This window comes from Vanellus vanellus (genome assembly GCF_965231255.1).
Source record: "Vanellus vanellus genome assembly, chromosome: 15".
NCBI lineage: Eukaryota > Metazoa > Chordata > Aves > Charadriiformes > Charadriidae > Vanellus > Vanellus vanellus.
In genome coordinates, this window is record NC_138920.1 from 14,996,726 (window position 1) to 15,023,414 (window position 26,689).

At 56.5% G+C, this 26,689-nt stretch overlaps 3 protein-coding genes across 3 annotated transcripts in view; 2 read left to right on the top strand and 1 right to left on the bottom strand.

The window, feature by feature from the left end:
* The window catches only part of LOC309678177 (peroxidasin homolog), a gene marked incomplete at its 5' end in the record, with an annotated part of 49,786 nt that extends 44,016 nt beyond the window's left edge, over positions 1-5,770 (top strand). Inside the window, 6 exons of the mRNA XM_082491139.1 lie at positions 102-236; positions 849-1,057; positions 1,735-1,849; positions 2,205-2,298; positions 2,644-2,761; positions 4,121-5,770. Of these exons, the coding sequence (XP_082347265.1) occupies positions 102-236; positions 849-1,057; positions 1,735-1,849; positions 2,205-2,298; positions 2,644-2,739 (649 nt within the window). The 3' untranslated portion in view covers positions 2,740-2,761; positions 4,121-5,770. The remainder of the gene's footprint in view (positions 1-101; positions 237-848; positions 1,058-1,734; positions 1,850-2,204; positions 2,299-2,643; positions 2,762-4,120) is intronic.
* A 2,081-nt stretch (positions 5,771-7,851) lies between these two features.
* On the top strand, positions 7,852-15,374 carry LOC309678197 (tyrosine-protein kinase Srms-like; the record flags this gene model as incomplete). Its single annotated transcript, XM_082491168.1, has 8 exons — positions 7,852-8,207; positions 10,470-10,591; positions 11,463-11,629; positions 12,564-12,702; positions 13,148-13,306; positions 14,284-14,465; positions 14,641-14,797; positions 15,181-15,374. 8 exons carry the CDS (start codon positions 7,852-7,854, stop codon positions 15,372-15,374), a joined length of 1,476 nt encoding a protein of 491 aa, XP_082347294.1.
* Positions 15,375-20,987: 5,613 nt separating this feature from the next.
* On the bottom strand, positions 20,988-24,669 carry PPDPF (pancreatic progenitor cell differentiation and proliferation factor). The gene is made up of 5 exons (XM_082491259.1): positions 24,537-24,669; positions 23,283-23,372; positions 22,357-22,434; positions 22,087-22,183; positions 20,988-21,364 (listed from the first exon to the last, which is right to left on the bottom strand). Exons 2-5 carry the CDS (start codon positions 23,335-23,337, stop codon positions 21,250-21,252), a joined length of 345 nt encoding a protein of 114 aa, XP_082347385.1. The 5' UTR covers positions 23,338-23,372; positions 24,537-24,669; the 3' UTR covers positions 20,988-21,249.
* Between the last annotated feature and the right edge of the window lie 2,020 nt (positions 24,670-26,689).

The window sequence follows — 26,689 nt, forward strand, 5'->3', positions numbered from 1 at the left end:
TGAGTTCCTTGCATACAAATTCCTATGATGTGATCAGATTTATTTTATCTCCACTCTTTGATAGTCTTTTAACTTCTTTTTAAATACCTTTTGTCCTGCAGTTTATATGGAACTACCAAAAATATCGACCTGTTTCCAGCACTGATGGTGGAGGATCTTGTCCCTGGTACCAGAGTTGGACCAACACTGATGTGCCTGTTAACGACGCAGTTCAGAAGGCTGAGGGATGGAGACAGGTATTATCATTGGACTCGACCCAAAGTCTTTAGTATTCTGTTTGGGAAGAAAAGAGCCTGTAATTTTTTATTATTTCTTGTGTTACAATACGAGGAAGGGTCTCCTCCGTCCAGGGCGTTAGCGAAAGGACAGTTACTGTCAATGTGTCCTTTTCTGATATAATGATTCACATTTCACTGCAGGACACTGAGGATGTGCCCAATGTCTCCTGAAAAGGCTAGAAAATGTCCACAGGACCTTCTTCTAATTCCTATTTGCTGCTTGTGTGAATAACACACGTCTTTGCCTGGTGATGCATTTAGGGCAGAACCATTGTTCACCCGTGTCCCAACCTGCTCCAGCAGAGCTGTCTGAGCCGTGGGATTCCCCGGCCAGGGGCTGTACCTGCTGCTGGTGGCACCCTGTGGCTCCAGCCAGCAGCTTGTGGGGATTCATGGGTTCAGAAAAGGGCAGTCTGTGTTCACAGCTGCCTGACACCAGGACAAAAGCTCCTTTCGAAGGGGTGTGGGTGCTGCCACACGGATGTAGGGGAACTCTTCTCCCTCTCCCAGCCTCACTCCCCATCCTCCTCTCCTGCTCCTGAGTCATGCTGTGATTACAACCCGCTGCAGGTTTTGGTATGAGAATCCCGGAGTCTTCACGCCGGCACAGCTGACTCAGATCAGACAGACGTCCCTTGCTCGTGTCATCTGTGACAACAGCGACCACATCCAGCAGCTCCAGAGAGATGTCTTCCAAATGGCATCGTACCCGCAGGGCATGGTCGGCTGCGAAGAGATTCCCGCGGTGGACCTCCGTTTGTGGCAAGACTGTTGTGAGGGTAAGGAAGGAGGCTGCTCTCTCACCGACTGACGTGGGGATGGCTCTGGGTGGCATTTGTCACATGCCGTCAGCTTGTAGGAAATGCCAGGAGCTGGTTTCATGGTACACCATGAGAACCGTGTGTCAGCAAAGGGATGCACACAGGAGTCCAACTCTCTGACCACTTCAGGGCTGACCAAAAATTAAAGCAAATTTTTAAGGGTGTTGTCCAAACACCTCTTAAACGCCGACAGGCATGGAGCATCGACCGCCTCTCTGGGAAGCCTGTTAGCTTCATTGACTCTGGCCAAAAGTCTATCTAGTTGAGGGCTTCTGTCTCTGGCAGCAGCCAATAGCTCATGCTTAGGGGGCAGAGGGTGAAACAGGACATAGGCATGGTGATCCCCACCCCATGCCACTTACAGGTTCATTTGGTCTAAAACTCTGCCATGAAACCACTGGTCCTACCATCATCCCTTTGTGCTGTATTCTGGCTACTGATGTTCGGCTGGGACAGGGGAATCCATGCACGATGCATGCCCTGTTACACACCTGTGTTGCCTCCTCCCCTCCGGCATAAGAGACGTGTCAAGGGTGGGTGGTGAAGGAGGACAGCGCTGCCTTGGGCTGCCTTCAATCCACATGGTTCTGCTTTAAACACGAACGATCGCTGCAGATTTTCCCTTCCTTCCCAAGACTGCCAGACACGTGGGCAATTCAGGGCTCTTTCTCAGCGGTTCCGAAGCAAGAGGTCTCCTGGCTTCAGCTACCCAGAAGAAAACCCTGCCAAGCATAAGCCTGCCTTCCCCAGGTGTAGTATCACCACTTCTTTTACATCTATTTGATGAAGCATAAGAAAAGTTTTTAATAACTCAGTCCATTCAGGCCTTTGAAATTGGTGTTCTGCAGAGGTCTGGAGGTCAGGAGTGTTTCAGTAGATAGATGCTGAACTCGGTCAGAGTCCTCCGACACTTTAGTGCAGCGCCCGACTCTGATATTTAAATATCTGGGCTGAGTGGCTTTAGTTGGCATCTCTTGGCAGGTGAATCCGGGAGTCGGGCCCTTCTCTTTGATCCTTACTTGGAGGCTGATATTGAGAAGGCAGAAGATTCATCCGGGAAGCTGATGTTTGCATAACCCCTTTCACTTTTTATCCTTGACCCCAGAAATGAGGCGCCTTCTCCAAGCCCTTCCTCCAGAGAGAATCTCGAGTCCCTTGTGGTTGAACTGGAGAAGACAGTTGCTTCCCTACGGAAACAGGTAAAACTTTGTGCCTTGACCTTTGTCTTGCGTGGAGTCACCCCAGGAGCAGGATTTAGCTATTTGCTACGGGCGGCCTCTGCAGCTTCTGTGCCCTGCGGAGCCAAGAACGACCATTTGGGCGGAGGGAACTAGCGGCAGGTAGAGAAGAGGTAGAGTAGGGAGAGAAGAGGTGAAGCTGAGCTCTGTGGGCTCAGACCTCTACAACTGGAGGGTAAAACCCAAGTTTGAGCCTCAGTGAAGGTAACGTGCTGGCGCTTTCTGCTTGGATATGGGACAGGTTAAAGATTACCTGTGCAATGGTGCAGACTCCTCTTAGAGCTGCTGCTTTCTGGTCCCCACCAGGTGAATGCACTAGAGAGCCAGCTGAGGTGGCACCACAGGAACACCAGCACACACGGACAGGGGAAGAAGACTGGAGACAAATGGAGAAAAAGATGACCGTGTTGCCTGTTCCTATAAGGTCAGTGTGGTTGTTCTGGGCTGGGGTCCAAGAGATGGATCGATGTGGTGCTGCTGAGCATGCGGTGGGGCACCCGGGCAGTCTTCACATACAGAAGAGACTGTTGCAGAAAGGAATGGAGCAATCTGGTGATGAATGGGACAAGAGGTAATAGGTTTAAATGCAGCAGGTTAGACACTCGTTCCTGCCAGTAATGATTAGTGACTCACTGGAATGGGTTGTCTGGGGATGTTGTGGCGTATCCATTCCTGGAGGTCTTTTAAGAACTGGTTAGGCAAAGATGGGGAAAGACATAAGTATAGGATGGACAAGGTGGCCTGGGTGAGGTCTCTCAGGCCTATTCTCCTGGGACTCTGGCTAGGTTTCTTCTAGCAACACTTAATATCCCAACCCCAAATCCAACAGCCTCCAAAGGACCTTTGTGGGGAGAGATATCACAGAACGCAGTGGTGGAGTGGATGGACTGGTTCCTCCTCAGGGTAACAAGGACATCTAGGCAGATGGAGCAATCCATCATTTGCCTACATATTGACAGCGATTTCCCCCTCAACAACTGAGTCACTGTGCACCTCTCTCCCGAAAGCACCAGTCCTCTGTTTGCTCAGCTCCGCACAAGGGAGTGAGGATGTCCAAGAGCATGTTTGAAGTCACCTGCCAGCCTGGGGGCTCCTGCTGCTGCTCAGCTGTGGCAGGGTGCTGGCAGAACGCTGCCAGACCTCCCGTCCCCCATGTTTAGGGCCACGGAGAGAACAGAGTGAGCTTCCTTAGCCCGCTTTCCATGGAGAACCCTGCAGCCTTGAAAGAGAGGATGACCGACTCGCTGGCACCTGCCAGTCCGGAGGAGGTGTTTAATGGTTTTTACGTGTTGCAAATGATGACTGCGGGGACAGGAGCAGAAGAGTTATGCAGAAGCGTTGCTCTGCCGGGCAGTCTGTACTAGAAGGAGCATCCTCTGGAAGTTAGATGACAGGGGAGGGCAAGCAAAGGCTGGTCTGCGCAGGGAATCTCAGCAGAAGGCAGAAGGGGAAGCCTGTAGACTGGCTTCACTGTTTTCCAATCTGATTTGGTGTGTCAGTCCTTACGGATTTTCCAGTTGAGCAGTGATTCCCCTTTAGAAATTTGGCATAAATTGCAGCGTGGCACACGAGTTGGCTTTTCCTTATCGCCATTTGCAGATGCCTGAAGAGCACTCTAGGGGTTCACGGAGTCCCTGAAAAGTATTTCTGGAGTTTTAAAGGGCTGTTGGTGGTTTTGTGCTGCAGTCACGCGTGCCCCAGACCTGCCAGGCACTGTACAAACAGCGCTCTCTGCCTCCGGCTGCCTCCCATAGAGTTTTTCTTCTTTCCTGTGCCCTTTCAGGTACCTTGTGACCTGCACTCCTGCTCTCCGCCAACCAGTCCAACCCACTCCTACAGGGCTCAGAAACAGCAGCCACCAGCCCCCGCGATGCTCTGCCTCCTCTCACGCCTCCTGTACCGCTCCCCGTCCCACGACGACTGTACTTCTGCTTGTGTTGAACCCCCCGCACTGACTGCCCGTGAGCCCCTCAGCCCCCGGACCATTCGCCTCCGGGGATGGGCTCTGCCCTCGACGATGGTGACAGACCAGCAGCCAGTCGAGATGCCGCTTTCTTCCTCGGTCCCCAGGAAACGGAGAGTGATTGAAGCTGCTTTTAGTGCCACTGTTGTGCTCTTCTCCTCTTCCCACGCAATGCTGCCGTCATCCACCGCCCCTCGCCTGAAAGTGTCCCGTGGGCACCCAACCCAAACAACTCGCTAAGAGGCAAAACCTTTCTCAAATGCACTGTGGTGCCAGGAAGCATCAAGAAATCTGAAAAAAAAAAAAATAATAAAAAAAAAAGATAAATATGAAACCCAAAACAACTCCCAGCCATCTTCTCGTGCCAACGGAAAGAGCAAGAGGAACCTCAGGGCCCTGGCAAGCGCCGCTTGGGCTGGGCTCGCCGTCCCTGCCAGCAGCGAGGAGGTGAACCCAAGGCTCGGGGAAGTCTCCCGGCTGTTTGGGCGCTTCGGGACGGGATGCCAGACACAGCAACGCCGAGAGCAGCCGCTGTGCTTTGCCAGTCATTGAGTAACGAGTGGCGCATCCTCGGTGACGTGACCCTGCGAGCGACCTACCGTTACATGCCCGGTGCTCAGAAACATTTTCCTCGGCGTGACCCGCGTTCTCCAACTTTCCGCCCCTTTGGGGGATTAATTTGATTTATATTCCTCCTCCTTCCCCCTCCCCTCCCCCCAAAAAGGCTCTTTGCTGGAAGATGTATTTTGAGTGTAAACGTAACAGGACCTGGAACAGAACCTCAGATAATTAGATGTAATGGGCGCTCTCATTAGTGGAGGGGAGCTGCTGGTTTCTGTCAATTAGTACGGGAGAACACGATGTGCAGTATTTGACACACGGATGAATGCAAAGTGCTGTTTGTGTTTATTGCTCCCAGGTGCTCTGCGACTAAACCAGGACTATGTACCCAGCTCTACTGAACAGGTCGTCTGCTTTTGTTGCTCTTTGAAGGTGCTTTTTAGTGGTGCTAGAACTAAAGTCCCTGTGTACCCACCATAGCCCCAAATCTGTGGACAGATTGGTTTTTAATACATCCTTGTAAGCTGGTCACAGGGACTACAGAGAAAATACTTGATCCACCAGGTATCCGTGCCTTCCTTATCTTTCTCACCTTTCCTGCATCCTCCCGCCTTCCTTCCCGCACTGCAAGGACCGGAAACTTTGATGAACTTTTATGCTTTTTCTTTACTTCTTTTTTATTTTTAGGTGTTTTATAGTACCAAAGGGATTCAAAGCAGCAGGGATGCTCCTGGAACTTAATAGGAAAATAAAAAAAAAAAAAGATACTAGAAAAAGGTTGTGATTTATCAGCAATTTCGTGGCGTGGGACTCTGAGCTGTGCGTGCGTGTCCTGTGCAGACACAGCTTTGCAGTGATGAGTGTGTGTTAGGCATGTCTGGTAAGTTCAGCTCGGAGGCAGTATTTAGTCCTCAGGGATGTTTGTCATTTTGAAGTACTCTTTCATTTAGGTGCAAATCAAGATCCGAAGCCTTGCGTGTTATAAATCAGCTGCACTTGTCTATCGCTTGTACCACTAGGAATCTAATCTGGCAAAGGTCAATAAAGGTAAATTAGTCTCCAGTCTCCTTCTGCAAACCACAAGTTTACCAAGTCCTCATTCAAAACAGTAAGGCATAAACGTTCGGTGCTCGATCTAATCAGATAATCTCTAAACGCATAACCAAGCAGCCCATTTTCCTCCTGACGGAGCGCGACGTGAGGAGCAGACGTGTCAGAAGCGCTGCAGAAGGACAGCGGAGGGGGTGTCCCTTCCCCACGTGTTGCAGACCCTTCTGCGCCCCATCCTCTGTTCCCCTCCCCATGCTGAAGGGGGAAAAATAGGCAGAGAAATTACACGTCCCCCCGTGGCACCAAGAACAAGTTTGTGCCGGGCAGGCGGGGGAAGGTCTTGAGGGAATTACCCATATATTCGGGTGTTACTTTGGTAAGTAGAGAGCAGAATATTTTATTAAAGACTGCCTTTTTTCCTAGAGCCCATCTGTGCAGTGACGCGCAGGGCACGCTGACGGAGCGCTGTGTGCTCCTGCCTTCTGCCCTGGGCTTCGCCGGGAGAGGGCGAGGAAAGCGCTGACCCTCAAACCCCGATATTGATATTCAGATGTTGTGGGTTGTTTCGGCATCACGGGACACACGGGATGCAGGACACAGCGCGCCCAGAGCTGCTGACCCGGGGATGGGTCCAGTTTGTTCTTCCTACACCGTACGGTTGCAGTCTGCAGCCTAGACCCCAACAATTAATTTTCCATTTTTTGATTTATTTTTTTTAAGCGGCCTCTTTCGAAACCCACCTGCACACCCCAAATGAGTTACCCAGACCAATTACAAGCAGAGGAGGATCGAAATAATGGGCTCAGAGCCAGGAGCGGAGTTGCCAGGCACAAAACTCCCACTAATTAGATGGAACAGTTAAATGACAAAACCCAGGCAGGGGCTGGTGGGGGCTGGAGTTGGGGTTCCTCACTGGAGCAGTGATCGTCAGGCGGCTTAAAATGCACGTGCGAGGTGGAAATCTCCGTCCTGTGGCTGATGCCTGTGGATGCTGGGGTTTGGCAGGGGGGTTGTAACGTGTCTGTGTCCCAGTGTGACCAGGACTGTGAGGAGCGCGGGTGTGCTGACGGCAGCGGGAACCGGGGGGGTTGTGCCGGGGCTCGGCTACGGATGCCACGCAGGCACCTGGGGCTGATCCAGACCCTGCACCAGACGAGGACTTCCTGATGCTGAGGGGCACTCATCTCCACTGGAGGCTGAGCAAGCACCAGGTCCTGGTGGATCTGGGAAGTGGATTCCCTAGAGATGCTCTGCAATGGGGAATTAGTAGGAGGAGGCAAACGCTTTAGTGGGGTGACCCTGGGAGGTCATTGCAGACCGAAAGGAAAAAGGATCTTGTGTTATAAACCCCACAATATCCACCCAGCAAATATCCAAACCACTTCAGGTCTCTTCTAAGGTTATTTCCTTAATTCTGTTTTAGCTCTCACGCATTTGTGGATGCAATTATTTTCCTATGGGAAAAAAAAAAAATACACTCCCACACAGGTGAGATCAAGACTATTAACTGGAGTCAGCCACTTGTCACAAGAGCTGCTTGAAGAACAGAGGGCTGTGTTTACCAGTGCTCTGGTAAGAAGCAGGAGAGCACACTTTAAAATAATAATTAAAAAAAAAAAAAAAAGAGCCGTTCTCCTTCTTTGAGAGCAGGGAGCCCGGCTCCAGCTGTGCCCGTCTCCCAGATGTGCCTGCGGGTCTGAGCGTGGGACTCCCGCCTGCAGACTCATCCCACCTGCAGACTCGTCCCACCAGATCAACCAGTTTCACTTTCAGAAATAGGAAGTTCGCTGGGAAGGGCCGGCGAGCGCCCAGACGTGCGCGAGGGACGCGGGACGGCGGCATGAGCCGCCCGGCCAGCGGCATGAACCCGGGATTGCCCCTTCCTCTGGCCTCGAGAAGCGCGGTGGCATAGACCACCGCATCCACCGCACCCACCAGGGATGGAGCAGTTTGTCCGGAAGCGTTTGACCTTCCTGACGTCCTTCTGGAACAAACTCCGTCCCCGCTCCATGCCAGAGAGCTGCTCACTGGGGTATCTTGGTTCCGATTCTGTTTCGCTGCACTCGGAGCCGAACTCCATTTCCTTCATCCCCAAGTCCTCTCTCTTTATCGCTTTATACGCTTTCACAGCCCGGAGCGCGGAGGAACTGAGCGTAAATGCAGGGGACAAACTGCGTGTCCTCAGAGAAGAAGGAGAGTATGTCTTAGCCCGGCGTTTGCTGGGGGAGCCGGCCATGGGCTACGTTCCTGCTGCGTACGTGGCCAACCTCAGCCAGGGCACCTCCACTCACCGGCCGTAAGTATCCCGTGCTCTGGACCCATCGGGGGATGGAGGCTGGACCAGGCTGGGCCGTGTCCCTGCCCAGGGAAAGGCAGAGCTCATCCTCTGCTCCGGCGGGGACCGCGGGCTCCTCATCCCCTGCTTTTGCCACCAGCAGTGGTGGGATCGAGAGGGGACCTTCCCTCCCCTGAGCATCCCTGCCGTGAAGCTCCTGCAGCTCACAGAGGTGGGGTGGGGGTGTTCAGCACACCCCGGCTGGGGGATGCACCGGGGGCAGAGATGCTGGTCCCCCTTTCCTGCATGCATCACCCTCGCACGGGATGAGGTGGCTCCAGGCTGGGATGCGGTGCCGTGGTGTGCGTAGGTGCCGAATACGCGGGTTCCTGCTTGTTCCAGCTCCTCTCCTCTGCATTAAAGGGGAGGCAGCAGGGAGGGAGCGAGCTGGGGGAGCTTCTGCCTGAGCCCTGCCAGCTCCAAAGACCCCGAGGAGAAGCAGTTTGGGTTGGGACCTGCCGGGAAGCCTGGAGCTCTGTAGGGCCAAGCCGTGCTGTGGCTGCTGCCATGCGGCTCCTGCTCATGTGGGGTTGGGGGGGTCCCTCCCTGTCGGTGCCTCTCCCGCCCGACGTGGAGCTCGGGTTGATGTCTCAGCCCTCTCTCAGCTGGGGAAAGCCCAGGCTCAGCGTTGCATAAGGCAGCCCGGTCCCGACACGCCGGGCAAAGCGCCCCGAGACACTGCTGCTCCCTCTGTGCCAGGCAGTGAGTCACGGCGAGCGATGGGGAGCGCAGGGACGGGGCGGGTGCCATCGCCCTGCTGACTCCCCCGGCGCTCGCCCTGCGCCGCCCGGGGGGAAGAGGACAGGAGCAGGGGGAGACTGGGAAGGGGCCCCGAAGGGCGGGGGCGGGATGGGAGAGACCCTCCCTCGCTCCTCTCCTTACGTGTCCTTCGGAGAATGGCATATCCAGTCTGGTTTGGACCGTGCTGGGACCACACCGGCGAGGACCGCGGGGTCGGCTCGCGGCTTTAGTCCCATTGCACGGAACAGTTGGGCAGGCTACCGCTGAGCGTGCGTGTGTGTGTGTGTGTGTGTGCACGCACAACCCCTGCCCAGCCCCGTCCCGAGGCCGGCGGCGAGGGGGATGCCGCGGTGCGGGAGGGCGGCGGGCGGCAGACGTGCGCGGCGTCGCCGCCGGAGAGAGCGGGCGAGCGCGCAGACTCTGCGGAGCCGCAGGTCGGAGCTGGGTGGTAATTTGTTTGGCCGCGTAACCCCGTCACGTATAATTTCCTGCGCGGCTTCTCAAGAGGCTTGGCGATCCCAGCTAATGACGAAACCTTCGGCTTCTCGCGTCCCGGCTGCATCAGGCTGGAGGAAGCAGCCCCGCGCTCCCACGCATCCCGCTGAGCCGGGACCCAGCCCGCCAACCCGCCTTTCCTCGCTGGGGATTCGGTGATGAATCTCGGCACCGATCGGGTGTGGAAGAGGGGTTTGGCTGTGTCCTCCCTCCTGGCTCGGTGCTGCCGAGGTCCCCAAGCAGCGCTGCATGTCTGCAGCAGCAAAAGCCAATTCCTGGAGATGTTTTTCCAGAATCACAGAATGGTCAGGGTTGGAAGGGACCTCCGGAGGTCATCTAGTCCAACCCCCCTGCCAGGGCAGGGTGGTGAGATTACTGATGAGACTACTGATTTACTGATGAGATTCACTCACGGGCTCTGAGAGGTGGTTGTGTCCATGAGCTGCAGCTCAAGAAGTGCAAAGCGATCCCATGCCTGTGGCTGTTGCTCTCGTAGCCGGACACGTGCGTGCAGCCCCACCAGAGCATCTTCCGCACAGGAGTGGGTGGTTGGTGCTTTATTTGCCAGCGGCTGTCAGCCCAAGGTGCTCACCTCCCCGCTGCCCTGAGCCGCGGGTGCAAAACTCCTCATTTTGGGGACGGTGCTGAGACCTGGCCAGCTCGATGCAGCAGTGAGATGCTGGAGAAAACGCTCTGCAGTCAGCAAGATGCAATAAAAGTCAGCTTTTGCCTGCAAAACCCATCCGATAAAGGAGTCCTGATGCAGGCTGGCGATGGGGCGCGCGAGGAGGAGCGTTTGCAGGCTCTGAGCCACGGGGCTGCCCGCCGTGCCGCTCGCTCGGTGGCTACGAGGGGCGAGCAAACAGTGGGAGGGAGCTGCTCGCACTCAGAAGGGGCAGGAGCCCCTGGGCTGGACGCGGCCCCGTCTACGCACCACCTCTTTGCACCGCACTAACCCCCTCCGCTCTGCTCCCCCCCCTTCCCCAGCTGGTACTTCAGCAAGATCAGCCGAAACGAAGCCGAGCAGCTCCTGCTCTCCCCTCCCAACCAGCACGGCTCCTTCCTCGTCCGGGACAGCGAGAGCAGCAAGGGCGAGTACTCTCTCTCAGGTAATTTTGATGGCAATTACCCGGAGAAAATGAGCACAGGGAAAAGAGCCAGGCTGTTCCTTAAGGGCAGCTCCTGGCTCGGTCAGCACGGGGTGAAAAACATGGAAATACGTTTAAAGCGCTTTACAGCATCAAGTGAATTGACTGCTTTCTGAACGCATGGGGAAAGCTCATAGATGTGGGTATGGATCGCCGAATTACCGTGGCAAAGGAAAGTACGCTGCTCCCGTCCAGGGTATGAAAGCCATAAACTATTCACAGTGGCATAATGATGGTTTCGTGGCCCTCACTCCCAGGATCTCATTCCAGCGGCTTTTGTCATCCCAGGGCTGTCTAAAAATACGCCGCCTCTCCGGGTTGCCAGGGCCTGGGCTGCTCCCATGTACAGAAAAATGTGAATTCAGGCAGTTTGGGACCAGGCAGCGCCGTTACGATCTGGTCCAAACCACCTAAAAAAACCCTGAGAAAATCATGGCGAATGCCTCACCCCACCCATCGGCTCCCCCCGGGCCGCAGCGTGCCTGCGGGAGGTCCAGCCGCCCCTGGTTTATCCATCTCGAGCAGCCACAAACTCTGCTGCTCTCCGAGCAGTTCGTTTCCATGGGGAATCATCCCCGCTAACGAAGCATCACCCCCTCAGTCCAAATGACCCCCACTTGCCCACAGCCAGGAGTCTTCTGAGCCGGGAGGTGGGAGCACAGGGGGTGCCGGGGAGGGGGATGGAATACCCCAGGGGCGAGTTGGGTCGCTTTAGGGTGAATTAATGGACCAGGAGCCTGGAAAGGGGAGAGGGTGAGAGTCAAGCGGGGAGGTGGGAAGGAGCCGGTGATGGCACGAGCTGAGTTTTCCCCCGGCCTGGGCTTTCCCGCAGTGCGCAACCACGCGAAGGTCAGCCACTTCCGAATCTGCAAGAGCCCCGGGGGCAGCCTCTACATACAGAAGGGACACCCCTTCCCCGACATGGAGGAGCTCCTCGCCTTCTACACCAAGCACTGGAAGGTCATCCAGAGCCCCTTGCTGCAGCCCTGCAGCCCTGCGGTGCGTACGCCAACGGCGCGGCTCGGTCGAGGACCCAAAGCTGGCCAGGGTGGAAAAAAGGAAAGAGAAATGAGGGGAAAATAGAAATAATTAGCCTATCCATTTGGGATTTGAGTTTTACTAAACTAAATTTAAAATACACCATCGGTATGGCTGCCAGCATCACCTCTTATCAGCTGCGTTAAAGCCATTTATATATATTTTTGAACAGCCAAAATGCACAGGTTTTTCTGAAAAGTCTCCATCTCAAAGACTAGAAACTGCGTTGTTACAAATCCCTTCAATACCAAATCTGGAAATACCTGCACTTCCAATTTTTTCCCTAGAGTATAATAAGACCACATTGCTTTTACATAGTTTTCATGCCAATTAGCGTGGCACCCATAAATCCAATTAGAGTATTAATCCCAAATTGCCGACTCATTTCCTGATTAGAATTCCATTCACCAATTATGACTTAGAAGTAACAATTAAACATGTGAATAATTCGAGAGCGAAATTGAAAGGTGTAAGATAAAAGAAATGCTTAATGAGCTGAAGTCTAAACCAGCCATAATATTCGATAATATTCATTTACTCATTTTTATTTATTGGTGGAAATAGAGAAAAGCCACATTTGAGGTCTAATGAGGAGGGAATTATGACTTGAATTCCTGATATTTCATGTAGTCTCCAAAAATCTCCCCCCTTGCACACGGTGGCTCCCAGCAAAGATAACGCAGTGGATGCCCCACATGCTTTGTGTCCCCAAAGAACACTTAACAGAGGGAAAAGCAACGCCCAGGCTGCAGCCCCCATGGAATGTATGGGGCAGAGCACCATGTTCTGCTCACTCCTCCACGGCCACCGGGACTTGGTGGGCACCAAGAGCTGGTGCAAGCTCCACCAGTAGGTCCTGCCTGGCTGGTCCAAGCACGCAACGCCCATTTCACAGACCCCCCCCGAGAGGGACGGCTGGGAGCGCCCGCGCTGGGAGTTCACCCTGCGGAGGAAGCTGGGAGAGGGCTACTTTGGAGAGGTGTGGGAAGGACTGTGGAGGAACACAGTGCCGGTGGCCATCAAGATCATAAAAGGTAGGTGGAGGAGCAGATGTTAATGGTGGCCAAGTGAGTCTCTTGGTTGTTACCACATCATTGACCCCCTTTTGTTTCCTAGTCCTCTTGGTCACTGTGTCTGTCTTATCGAGCAAACTGTGGTAGGACCCGGCAAAGTAGCCACTGTTCTACTTCTGTGTACCCACCTAAGCTTGGACTTCACCTTTATAAAACGGCTCTGTCTAATGGGTTTGTTGTAAGTCAAGTCCTGGTGGGACTATGATGCTGAAAACAGCATCCAAAGCCCTGTGGAAAATATCTCTTGGGTGTTTGGACCTGAAAGACAGGGTGTGCAGACACGAACTTTGAGAGCAGGGGTGGGCTGTGAGGAGGAAAATGGCCCTCATTCCAGTTGGAGGTGCTGAGCTCTCAACGCCCATGTGAGAAGGTAGCTCACAACCATCATGTTGGCTTTCTCCCCCAGCTGACATGAAGGCAGAAGACTTCACCAAGGAGATTCAGAACCTGAAGCGCCTGAGGCATGAGAAGCTGATCCAGCTGCACGCTGTCTGCTCACTGGATGAGCCTGTGTATATCATCACTGAGCTCATGCGGAAAGGCAACCTCCACAGCTACCTCAACAGTGAGTACTGGTGCCAGCATTGTGGGGAGTGGGCTCCTGGGGCAGCGCTGCTCTGCAGGTGCTTTTCATGACCGGGAATGGCACCACAAACCCAAGTGAGGACCCTAAGAAAGAGTGAGCTTGGTTTCCATTCTGCTTAGATCAGTGGTAACGCAGAGAAACCCATGGGCGCTTGGTGGAGATGGTCTTGGGTGAAGCCAAGACCCAAAGATACAGTCTGGTGTGATCCTTTTGGTGTCCATATGGGTTGAGTCCACTTCAGTCCCTGGGAGCCCAATTGTGCTGGTAGGGACCTTCATCCCTCCTTCATCACTCACCTGTGGGCTGCCAGCTCCCACCAGTAGACAGAAGCACCTCTCCTGTGTTTGGGCAACTCAGCCTTCATTAGGCAAACCTGTCCCTGGGCCTGGAGGCATAGTTTTGTTCACCTGCAGAGCTGGTAACAGACCATGGTCCACTCATCACCTGGCCATCAGTTTATTTTTCTTGGCCTTTCTTTTCCTGACTCAGTAATCAGTCTTGAAGCGAAACAAGACAAACAGCTCCCACCAAGACCTGTTTTTCTACTGGATACACCCCCCCTCCTCCCCTACGCTGACCTCCTTTTTGGCTGGGGCTCCAGCAGCATTTGGTGCTGGAGGAGCTGGAGCTTGCAGGTAGGACGGGTTGAGAGGCCTTGTTGGAGATTTGCATGGCAGAAGGTCACCTTTATCTTCAAATGAGGCCATGGACATCTGCGTCCTCATCGTAGCACAGGGCACCCTTCAGAGCTCACCCCAGTCCCATTCCTGAGGAGCACATGTCTGTGTTGAACTTCCCATGTGGCACACCCAGGATGGTTAGGGAGGACCTCCAGTTCAAGGTTTTACACGTTCCCCTGGTCCCACGTTGCTGGCACAGGGTCTCCTTCCAAACCAGAACACCCAAAATAGATGTTGCTAGACTGCACCCAATGCTTGGATTGCCTGGGTTAACAGGTCCCGAAGGGAAGTCCCTGGGCACCTCCCACCTGCTCAACATCGCCTGCCAAGTGGCAGATGGGATGAGGTACCTGGAGGAGAAGCACATTGTCCACCGGGACCTGGCAGCCAGAAACATCCTGGTGGGAGAGGAACTCACTTGCAAAATCGCCGATTTTGGACTTGCCCGGCTCCTCAAGGTTGGTCAGTGGGATGCTGTGGCCCCTCCCCATCACTCCAGGCCACCAAGCTGCCCCGTGCTGCAACCATTCCCTCGCTGTCCCCTCTCCCAGCCCGCAGCCCCAGCAAAGACCCAAAGGCAGCGGCTGTGTTCATCATACCATCCCTCATGACCCATCTCCCATTGCTTTTCAGGATGACATTTATTCCACCAGCAGCAGCACCAAAATCCCAGTGAAGTGGACAGCCCCGGAGGCAGCCAACTACCGCACCTACTCCCTCAAGTCCGATGTCTGGTCCTATGGGATTCTGCTCTACGAAGTCTTCACGTATGGACAAATCCCGTATGAAGGTAGGGCTGCCAGCCCCCTCCAGTGCCGCTCCATCCACACGCTGGGCAGCTTGCCCATGGCCCCCAAAAGCCAACATGTCATGAATTGGTGTATTGTGCCTTCCACAAGGGATGTGGAAGCAGCTCCTAGCGCATGAGCAAGTTCTTGTTCACTTTGGGAATTGCTTAGAGGGACTTCCAGTGCTTGCAGAGGGGGTGCAGGAGCTGGGGGCAGGAAGGTGGTATGGGCTGGATGATCTCCCACAGCCTCTCCTCTACCAACCTCGTGGCAGAAAGACACCATTTCACAGCAGTGCCAGTGGATGTCTTGGCCCAGTGCAGGTGTACCTCCAGGGCATCCTTTGGGGACATTAGATTGAGGGGCATCTTCTCCTTCCTTGCAGGAATGACAAACCAAGAAACCGTACGGCAAATTACCAGGGGCTACCGCCTTCCCCGGCCCAGCTCCTGCCCTCCCGAGATCTACAGCATCATGCTGGAGTGCTGGAGTGGCAACACGGAGGAGCGTCCTACCTTCCTGGCCCTGCGGGAGAAGCTGGGCTTCCTCTACAAACGGCTGCTCAGCTCCCTCTCTTGAGGCACCCCTTCCCACCATCCTTCCTGCACAAGCCCCTCCAGGCCAGCTCTTGCCAAGCGGCTCCTTCCTTCTGGTTTGCCCTCCGACAGGGCTCCAAGGAAAGCACATCCTCCCCCCAAACCAGCCCATGGCCCCTCTGGGTCAGGACGCGGGGAGGTGGCCAAGGGAAAAGGTGACGAGTTGTGGAGAACTCGGTGCCGGCGCTTGGCAGTGTAGCAGTCTGGAAAAGCCCCGTGGTAGTGAAGGCATCACCCAGAGTTTACATCTTTGTTCAGCCAGTAGGGTGGGAGGTCCCTGCCGCTCCCCACACCAACGTGAAGGTTTGTAGTTTGTGTTCAGTTGTGGCTCCGGCTTGATTTTTCTTGTAGTGTGTGTCCGGTGTATTTATCAATAAACGTGTGTGCATCCAACCACGCGAGTCCTTGCAGAGCACCGCCGGACCCTCAGCCCTCGCCACGCTGCTCCCTCCCGCCCAGGAAGCAATGCTTTGCGACCAGTCCCGCTCTTGCAACCACAGATAGAACCATTTTCACGTCTCTTTGGTCTCTTTTCACCCAAGTGTGCGTTAAACTGTGTGCCTCTGCCACCTCTTTCCCAGGCAGCAGCCCTGCTCGCCCCGAAGACCTTGCACAAGCAGCTCCTGCCTGGGCTGCTCCGCTCTGGCTCCTCGTCTTCCTCACCATCGCGTGGTTATTCCAAGAAAAATGTATGTCCGGGTTCCAATATTTAACACGCTTAGCCCAGGTGCAGGCAGCACTTGGTCCAACACTGCTGCACCCTGTCGCGCTCTTCATCACATCCATGGTGCAAAGCCAAGAGGTGGTCCCACCACCCCCAGCTCCCTGCGGAGCCCCTCTCACCGCTCCCGGGGTACGGCATCGCAGGAGGACCTTGAGCCTCTCGTCCCCACTGAGCCGTGGGGAGCGTTTGCTCTGGCCCAGCACCTTTTGTCCCCCCGCCACGCACGCTCTGGGAGACCGGGCTGTCCTTGGCAGCAGTGGAAGGACTCACCGAAAAGCAGCACCGTGAGCGGTGCCGAAGCCGCGGGCAGCGTGCCCCGAGCGGGGCTGCTCGAGCACCGACGCGCTCGGCGCACCGGTGGTGGGGCAGCACGATGCGCCGGGGGTGAAAGACCACCGCGCACAGCCGGGGCTGCTTTGGGTTTCCTTCCGACTGAAAAAAGAAAAAAACAAAACAAAACAGCAGAGCCGGAATATATAAAGTTAATAAAGTTTATGCAATACTCCCTGTGCCTGAGCGGCGTCCGCGCTGTGCGAAACGGCAGCAACGAGTGCGGCTGTTAATTGAGCGAATCTCCGTGCACGGGGGGGCGGGGGGGGGCTGGAAAGGGGAGGTGGGAAGGCGGTTTAGGTGCGTGATAAATTTGGAGCCGGCCACGCTTCCTCTGAAGCCCGAGCGAGGATGAGGCGGCCGCTGAGCCCTCGGGAAGGCGGCAGCTCCGGGTTAAGGTGTTCACGGCTGGAAAAAGCTAAAAAAAAAAAAGTTGGGTTTGTGGTGGTGTTTGGACATGGTTGCAAGAGGAAACCTTCATCTTGCAAAGCATCTCGCGAAGCGTCTCACAGCCTGATCGGACACCTGAGCAGAGAGCCCCCACACACACACTGTCCCCCCCCCACCGATGGGAAATGATGGACCAAAACCACGTCTGGCAGACGGTGGGGTCATCGCACGCCAAAAAAGGGATGGTACATGCGTGGCGCAGGCACGGAAGGGTTGTTGCCGCGAGATATTAAATTTATAGGTCTGGTTGCCACCAGATGGAGCTAAAAATGAAGCAGGAGGAGCAGGGCGGGCGTGGGGGGCAGCGGGGCGGTGGGGCTGGCGTGGGGGGCAGCGGGGCATGGCCGGGGGCCCCGGAGGAGGCGGTGGGGCTGGCAGGGCTGCGGGGGTCACACGCAGGGATGGCCCCAGAGCAGCTCCTTCTGCTGCAGCAATGCCATGGGGGGTGGTGTGGAGGTGTGTGTGGGGGGGACGGACATGGGGACATGGGCCAAGCCAGCGCTGCCCACAGCAGCTTTTCCTTCCTCCTCCGCAACTGCATTAAAAAAAAAAAAAAGAAAAAAAAAAAGCTGCTTTGGGTTTGCCCTCCAGCGCGGTCTGCTGGGTTTGGGCATTTCTCTGAGTCATTACTTGTTTTCTAAAAGTAGACAGCGGGGGGGGGGGGGGGGGGGAAGGGGAGGGAGCCCAGATTTCCCCATCTTCTCCCAGGGTCTCAGCCTGGGCAAGGGCACTGCAGCTCCTCCCCCCCCCCTCCCCCCCAAAAAAATAAAAAAAAATAATCAGGGTTGCTACGGTAACTGGTCTCTTCCCAAAATCCATCCTGCAAAAGCAGAGCTGCCGGGCCCCCCCCCTCTCTGAACCCCGCCGGGGTGGGCATTGCAAACACGTGCTGCTCAAGGCATTCGCCTGCTCTGCTTTCAGCCCGGCGTGTGCCCCCTCTGCGGATGCAATTTGACCGAGTGGCATTTGCAAACGGCGTCGGGCTAACGCCATGCACGTGAGCTGCGCAGTTGGTTTCTATTTTTAAGGTCCCACGTTGGCCTTTGGAGGGTGAGGGGGAAGCAAGACTGCCGGAGGCAAAAAAAAAAAAAAAAAAAATTAAAAAATTTCCCCAGCAGCAAGAGGGAGGCGATGGAAGGAAATACTTCTCACGGCGGGGGCTGCTGCGAGAGCTCCTCCGGGGCGGCAGGGTGGCACGAGGGATGCTGCAAGGGCCGAGGGCGAGCGGAAAGCACCGGCGATTTTTTGCCCAAATATATGTGAGTTAATCAACAGTCAAAACGCAGCGTCAGGAGGCAGCGGCGGGGCAGCAGAGGAGGTGGGGGTTGGTGCCATGGGAGGTGGGTGCTCTTCCCCCTCCGATAGGAAGGCCGATGGGAAGGGGGGATGCTTAGGGAGGGGTACGGTATATAAAGAGCCCCTTTGCTTGTCTCGCTTGTTACCCAGTGAATCCCTTGATACCCTACCACAGCGGGGCAGCACGACGACCTGAGACACGGGAAATCAGCTGGAATGATAGAAACGTTTAGGTTGGGAAAGACCTTTAAGATCATCGAGTCCAACCGTCAACCCAACGCTGCCAAGTCCACCACTAAGCCACATCCCTCAGCACCACGTCTACATGGCTTTTAAATCCCTCCAGGGATGGCGACTCCACCACTGCCCTGGGCAGCCTGTGCCAGTGCTTGACAACCCTCTCAGTGAAGAAATTTTTCCCAATATCCCAATATCAATACCCCCCCACCAGCACAACTTGAGGCTGTTTCCTCTCGGCCCATCACTGGTTACTTGAGAAAAGAGACCGACCCCCACAGCAGCGGGGATGGAAACAGCACTAAAATAAATGCGCTTGGCTGCCAGATGCTTTTCCTAAACACGCCTGAGTGCTGCGAAGGGACAAGAAAAGCCCCAAAAGCCCCAGGCACCCCGAGCAATCAAGGCGATGCCAAGGTTTTTGCTCTCAGCCATGCCATGAAGCTGCCCGGGAGCAGAGGCTGGGGGGCGGGGGACAGGCTCTCCCTGTTTTTGCATCCCAGCAGGGCAGCAATCCACATCTGTGACACTTTACAGACCATCAGAAAAAAAAAACCAAAAAAAACCAAATTTTAATTCAACAGGGTTTTCCCAGGCAGTTTTGCTCCACTGGACAGGGAGACGTTGGCATCTGAGCAGCCGCTGTAAATCCGACCTGCCTTCACGTAGCATCCAAAACCGGGATGGAGGAGCATCGATGTGCTGGTGGCATCGCAGCAGGCGGCCAGAGCAGCGCTGCCAGAGCCGGGTCGGGCCGGGGAAAGTGCCCAGCTGGAAACCAGGGATGCAGGATTGGTGCCTTTGCTCTGCCACAGCCTCCCCCGGGGGTGCCTGGGGACAGTTGCTGGATTTGACCCTCTGCGATCACGAGACCAAGGAGCAAATACAGCAATATTGACTTTACCTTGGCGTGTCCACGCTTTAATCTGCAGCCGCTGAGGCTGCAGGCTTAGAAAAAAAAAACATACTTGTTTCTTCAAAATCCGGGGCTTCTACTGGGAACCAGCAGCGGATGAGACCCCGCTGCTCCCCCCGCGGCATCCCGGGGGCGAGCAGCAGCCGGAGGGCTTTGCCGGGGCACGGGAAGACCACGGCCACCGCCACCAGCACGCCTCGTCTTGCCTTACTCAGAATTATTTTGGTGGGGTTTTTTTTTTTGCTTGATTTTCCCGTGCTTTGCGAAGTTTAAAGGCTGCCACGTGCCTCCTGCGATGCACAGCCACACGCGCGTCGGCGCAGCCCCCCCCAGTAATTTGCTGCCCGGCTGGAAGTCACGTCCCATCAGTCGTGGGGTGATGTGCTGCCGTGGACACGGAGGTCACCCGCAGGGTCCTGGCAGCCACAGGGGTCCAAACCCTGTGCCCACGGCTCCTGCTGGCCTTGGGGAACCCCCTGCAGCCGTTCCCTTTGGACGCACACGCTTCCACAGGGGGAGCGGAGGGACAGTGGGGACACAGACCCTCCTGCCCTGAGGACAATGAGCGCTGCCTGGAGACGCAGAGCTGCGGGAAAAGCTTACACAACACTTTTCCCTACCAGAAACAAGGAGGAAGGCTGGGAGTGACCCTGGATGCCTCCGCGGCACGGACGAAAAGCAGAGCAGCCGCCTCCCCCCCCCCCCCAAGCTGTGCCCTGGGCCATGCGGCCGGAGCTGCGCAGCCCCTTTGCCCTCCACCCCTGCCCGCACGGGGATCCCGCGGTACAGAGTCACCGCTCGGGGGTCCCGCGGCCCCCGGCTGCCATCGGGGCACCTGGTGCGCACAAGGACTGTGCCGTATCTCGTGCCGGGGCTGAAAGCGGACCGGAGCGGGAAGGTTTGGCACCTTTAAATGGGTCCCTGCCAGGGTTTTGTTTGCCTCCAGCGGGAACGGGGACCTTGCCCGCTTGCGTGCAGCCGCCTGCAGGCTCTTGTTTTCTGGGTGCTTTATCGAGCAGCGCTCCTCAGCTATCAGGCTGATCACAGAAGGGCCAAACAGCCAAGTTGACTAATTCAAGGCAAAAATCAGCCAAAACACCACTTAGGGCAGCACCGCACATGGGTGAGCTGGGCACCGGGGCTGCCCAGCCCAGTACACCCCATCTGCACCACGAGCTCCAGCCCCACATCAGACCCCACAAGACGCAAGCCCTCAGCAAGCCTTATCTCCCTCCTCGTTACGGAGCGCACACTCCGCACCCAAATCCTTCCCCCAGCCCCATCCAGAGCCCGCTCGGGCTCAGGCTCTCCCTCCCACCCCGCGAGGCAGCGGAGCAGGGCAGGGATGTGCTCGGGGAGGAAAGCAAGTTCAGTGCCAGCGGGGACAGGCTGTGCAGCCAAGTACGGAGCCAAGGGGAGGGGGGGGGAAGGCGCTCGCAGCACCGCCACCGCCCAGCCAGATCTCGCTCCCGTGCCAAACACACACGCACCAGTGAGTCACCAGCACCACCGTGCCAGCCGGCGTTACCGGACCCTGCTGGAAGCGCTGCGGTGGGACGCTGTGCCCTGTCCCCATCCGGCCCCACCGACGTCCCCAGCACCACTCTGCCCTCCCACCCCGGATGAAAAACAACCCGCAGGGCTTTAAAAGGCTGCTCGACTTTATTAGTTGCCATTGTACAAGTACAAGGTAAATAAAACGTGTCACCGAGTCTGCGCAGAAAGGGCGTAGTTGCAGTAAGAAAGAGTAAAAAGGCTGGTGTGGGAATCATCGGGGGGTTGCGGCGCTTTTTTATTACCAAACAGCACCTTTGCCTCGGAGCAGCCTGCCTACTCTACGGGGAGGCGGGGGGTGGGGGGAGAAGGGGCTGTGCCCGCCGGCATGGGGAACAGCCGCCGACCCGCTCATGCCGAGGGCCCGGAGCCCGAGGGCTCGCTGGCGTGGCGCCGCCGTCCCGCTCCTGGGGCCGGCACGAAGCCACATGCCATTGGTCCTGTTGTCACCCGCAGCGTTCCCAAGCTGCAAGACAGAGCAGAGAAAGGGTGAGGCCGGCGCCGGGGCGTTGCGTTGTCGCTATGCTTTTATTTTTGCAGCAATGGAGTGGGTGCCCTGGGCATGAAGATGCCACCATTGGGTCAGGATGCACCTCGGGAGATGCAGCAGGAATGTTCCTCACTGCCCCAAGTGCTGCATCATAGCATCATAGAATAGTTTGGGCTGGAAGGGACCTCAAAGATCATCTTGTTCTATCCCCTGCCCTGGGCAGGGACACCTCCCCCCAGCCCAGGTTGCTCCCAGCCCCGTCCAACCCGGCCTTGAGCACCTCCAGGGATGGGGCAGCCGCAGCCTCTCGGGGCACCCTGCACCAAGGGCTCACCGCCCTCACAGGGAAACATTTCTTCCCAATATCTAATCTAAATCTCCCCTCTTCCAGTTTGAAGCCATTCCCCCTCGTCCTATCACTCCATGCCCTTGTAAAAAGTCCCCCTCCAGCTCTCCTGGAGCCCCTTTAGGCACTAGAAGGGGCTCTAAGGTCTCCCCGGAGCCTTCTCTTCTCCAGACTGAACACCCCCAACTCTCTCAGCCTGTCCTCCCAGCAGAGGGGCTCCAGCCCCTGAGCATCTTCGTGGCCATCCTCTGGACCCACTCCAACAGGTCCACATCCTTCTTATGTTGAGGGCTCCAGAGGTGGAGCTGCATTGGCACTCTCCTGCATCATCTCACCCGAGGAGAGCACTCACCTCTCCGGGGACTCCGACACGGTTGTCATGGCCGGGTGAGTCGTCTTCCCAAAGAAGAAGCTGGCCCACCAGTGGCCGGGGTCGGACTTGGGCAGACCTGGGGGACAGCGTGTGCCAGGGGAGGTCCAGGTCAGTGCAACCCCGGTGGCCCCACTACCACCCCAGTCTCATCCCAGAGGAGAGGCTGGGTCACCTCCAGTAAGATTTGCACTGGAAGGGCCGGTAGCAGAATCCCCCCGCAGCCCTGAGCCAGGACAGGGGGGCACTTACCTGGGGGGTGGGGGATGACCTCCCCAGAGTACTCCGAGCTGCCGCAGGAGCTGTTGCTGGATGTGGAGCTCAGGCGCCCTGTGGAGAAATCACAGCCATCAGAGCCACCACCGCTCCTCGGTCGTGCCATGAAAAGCAGAGCACAGCCTTGATGTGGGCGACACAGCCCAGTCCCACCACTGTCTCGTCCAGTACTCGCCCAGCTTTAGCGCTAAGTCAATAAAAACCACCAGGAAGGAAATATACTGGCAAGATTACAAGCTGGCCAAGAGCGGGGAGCAGAAAAGCACCTGAACCCCTCTGCAGGAAAACACGTGCAACCCCAAGGACATTACTGAATGGCTTTGCCTCTGCGTGCAACATTTGGGAGGCCTTTGCAGGTGACTTGAAGCCAAGAAGATGCAGATTCCCGCATATAATCCACGCAGTTTTAGTCCAACTGCTACAAGCCTGTTCCTAGTTTCAGCTCAAGGGGAATACTTTTAATTCCCCCTGGTTCAGGCAATCCATTAAACCGGAAAGCCTCTCCCCTGCAGAGGTACCGGTAGCTACCATTACCCAGACTGGTTTTGCAACTCATTTCCACAGCAACAGCGCAAGATGCATTCGAAGCCGCCACCTCCCCCTCACCTTACCAACAGGCGAAGGAGTTTGCGAGACCCACCTCCAGCTGGTACAACTGGGCAGGGGCTGCGGTGGCCCCGCGGAGGGTCCGAGCAGCAGCAGGAGGGGGGGGGGGGGGGGGGGGCTGGGGGCCACCCTCCTTTCTCAGCAAGGAGCTCTCCTCGGGGCTTGGGCTGCAAGCTCACCCCCGGGCTCAGCTTCGCCTCTGCCGGAGCCACCGTCCCCTCCAGCCTGGCAGAGCGTCGTGCCCACTGGCCCACTGCCCCGAGCCCCCCCCCCCGGCCCCCAGCGCGCGTCCTTACTTCTGTAGTAGTTGTGCGTCGCCATGAGCGAGCCGCTGGATGGGATGGACGCCATGGTTCTCGATCTTGGTTCTTGTGCAGATCTAAAACCTGCCAGAAAAGGGGCAGCAGCCGTCACTGCGGAGGGGTCTCAACGCGGTCCCCCGCCCCAACCAGCACGAGAAAGCTGCGAGAGTCTGAACCCTCCCAGCATGTCCCCCCCCCCCCCCCCAAGAGATTTGAGGTGCACCCCACCGCGGCGGCCCCGCACTGGGGACGGAGGTCAGTGCTCGTGGTGCCACACATGGTTTAAACCTGCAGAGCTACGCGCTAGGTACAAAACCAAAATAACTCCCCCCAAAACGACAGCTCGTGGAGAGCACAGGCCTGGCAGGTCCGCACAGCGCCTTCCCCCAACCCCACACGGGCGGTTTCTTCCTTCCACGCAGAAATCCTGTTCCCACTCCCCGGGTCAGCAGTTGGGAGTTACGACATCTCAAGCGGAGATTGCGTAAGTAGCAGAGGAGTGTTCAGCTCGGGGCACGCACCGAGGGGTCCCCTGCGAGGGGTCCCAGCCCCGACCTGTCCCCACCTCCGCCACCCCCGCGCCGGGCGGGGGGGGGTGGGGGCAAACCTCGCAGCCCTGCACAACGCATCCCCTCCCCCCGGGCGAGAAAATTGCTCTCCCTGGCCCACAACATGCCCAGTTCTGAGTTGGAGGGGTATTTTTCTCCTCCTGGTACAAAGCACCCCCCTGGTTAAGGTGGCGACTCTTCCCACGCCCCGCGGTCTGACCCTCCTCTTCTTCAAGCAAATTCCAAAAAGGCTCAAACAGCCGAAGTTGCCACCTGCCAGTATGAGCCACAGTGTCCCGTCCCCTCCCCCCCCCCCCCCCGCCATCCGGCGGAACAGCAAAAGCACCGACCCGGACTGTCAGCCGGGAGCGGGGGGAGGGACCCCCACCACCCCCCGGGGGCGTCCAGCTCCTCCCCAGCTCCTGATGAAGCTTTCCCTGCTCTACCGATACACCCACTCGTTGGGTGTCCTGCTTACAGAATGTCCTCCCCGCACCCACGGCCCCGTTAATATGCTAAGCCTTCGTGGGGAAACTGAGGCACAGAGCCGCCTCCCAGAAATTTCACCCCAAAAGGGACTAGGTGCAGCCTTGCAGCTGACCCTTCCCAAAGCAACCACCACCACCACTCCCCTCCCAGATTACTACGGGCCGCCCCGTTACACCACCCCCCCCACAACCGACTCCCGTTCGCGGCGCACCTGGGCTGGGCGGCGGAGGGGGATGGGGAAGGGGGGGTCCGGCGGGCGGGCACTAGGGCCGCGGGGCGGCGGCGGCGCCGCCCGGGGAACGCAGCGTCCGCGTCCGGTTCGCACCGCACGGCCTGAGCCGCGGCGCTGCCGGCTCCGCCCCCCGCCCCGCCCTTATATCCCCTCTGGCCACGCCCCCTCCGCCAGCCGCGCCGCCAATCGGGATAGGGGGCGCGGTCGGGCACGCCCCTTCCCCGCGAGGGGCGGGGCCTGCGGCGGCAGCGGGTGCGCAGCGCCGAGCACCGGCAGGGATGCGAGTTACTCCGGGGGGGGGCGGGCTTTAAAATTAGCGTGTAAATAAATAAACAGATAAATGTGTATTTGCAGGGATTCCGAGCTGGCTGGGCTGTATCAATTTTAGGGGAAAAGACTCTATTTTAGAGGAAAAAGCCTGCAGTAAGGCCTAAGTACAAGCCAAGCGGAAATACTGCCCCGTATTTGCGTCCCGCTATAACACGCTGTATAGCTGCTGTTCTGTCAACCACCGGTATCACAGGGCGCGAGTCCCAGAGAGCCGCGGCGATGCCGTATCGACGTAAGAGGAAAACAGGAACTTTAGAGAAAATTGCTTTCGGGGTGGAATGGAAGTAGGAAAGTGAACCCAATTTTAAGTGTCAAAACAGCGCTCTGGGGAGACGCAGGAGCCTCGCGGTATCTCCACAAAGGCAGTTTGGTATTTGCTGCGTGAGCGTTAGTCGTTGTTTCTCTCTCCCAAATTCAGGAATACTTTAAGGCAGAGTGCTGCAGCCTGGCATGCTCAGGGTTGGTTTGCAGGAAAAACTTGCAGTTTGAGGGCAGCTGTGGGAAACAACATTTTTGGGGGGTGATGCTTTAGCCGGTTTAGGCCATTTTAGGCTAAAGACATGAGGAGGGAGCTCATATCCCATCCTGGGGCGGTTGTGGCGCGAGTTCTTCATGCAGTGGCGTTCATTCCTCCCCCAGTCTGTGATTTTTATTATTAAGCGGGAGTTACTTGTTAAGCAGAGGGGACGCGCAGCCCTTTTCCAGAGGGGCAGCACTGGGTTGCCCCAGGAGGGCGTCGATCTCCCCACGTGCAGAAGGGCCAAGTTGCCCTTCAGGCTGTGTTTTTCAACCCCCCCCCTCCCTCCTGCTGTGGGGACACCCCAGGTCACCCGTGTCCCCAGTTCCCCCCCACCTGGCCCATGGCACCGCGGCAACACTCCTGCCATCGCCGCTGGGACAGGCGCCTGCCCCCGTGCACAGTTCCTATGGACGCTCCCAGGAAATCGGCCGGGACAGCTTCGGGGAAAGCCTTGGCACCACAAGGCTGTAAATAAATTGTTTATTTACCCTAGAGGTTAATAAACCTTAAATAAATAATAATAAAAAAACCCAATTAATTACTTTATTTACCCCGGAGGTCTAAGGACCGACACGAGAGCATGCGTGATCCAGCTGGGGACCAGGTTGCTCCAGCCGTGCCTCAGTTTCCCCGTTGATGATACTGACTCAGCGCTTTCCAGGGCAGGAGCTGGCTAAAGGCTGCGATGGACTTTGAATATACAAATACCAACGGACAGTTTAAACAGCCACGTGGTTGTTTTCCAGCTTTGCTTTTGTGCCTCATGACCAGGTTTGATGAGTGGTTTGATTTTGGGGTCCCTGGGACCCCCAGGCCAGCCCTGCCGGGACCATTTGCTCCCAGCCCTGCCTGCTGCAGAACACAAAGAGCCCCAGGACACGAACTCGGCAGATTTTGCTGTCCCAGAAGGGAAAGATAGGCTAAAAATTGGGCGCTTCAGACCTGAAAAGTCACTTTTGTTTTAGTGAAGCTGTGTCATTTCTCAGATTCCTCCACAATTCCTTCCTGAGAGATGTATCGCTGTACTCTGAGTCCCTCTAATAATCTACAGAGCACTAAGAGTGTATTGATAGAGAGATTATATTCTATAATGGAATATATTCTTCCCAGCGGGGTACGGGATGGCTTTGTACCCCAGCGAGCCTGAGTGGGCTAATTGCTTTAATTAATGATAGAGCAGAGATGAACAAACACTTCCCAGTCCCTTTGTGCAGCGACACCACTTACACCCACGTTTGGGGCTGCTTTTTAAAGGATCAGCTCATTAAGCAGACAGCGCCGG

Bases quoted from the DNA above. Each gene is read 5' to 3' on its own strand.
- PPDPF (XM_082491259.1), bottom strand. From the start codon at position 23,337: ATGGCGTCCATCCCATCCAGCGGCTCGCTCATGGCGACGCACAACTAC. The intron at 22,435-23,282 runs GTAAGGACGCGC...ATTTCTCCACAG, and splicing joins GACGCACAACTACTACAGAA to GGCGCCTGAGCTCCACATCC. The intron at 21,365-22,086 runs GTGAGTGCTCTC...TCTGTCTTGCAG, and splicing joins GTGTCGGAGTCCCCGGAGAG to CTTGGGAACGCTGCGGGTGA.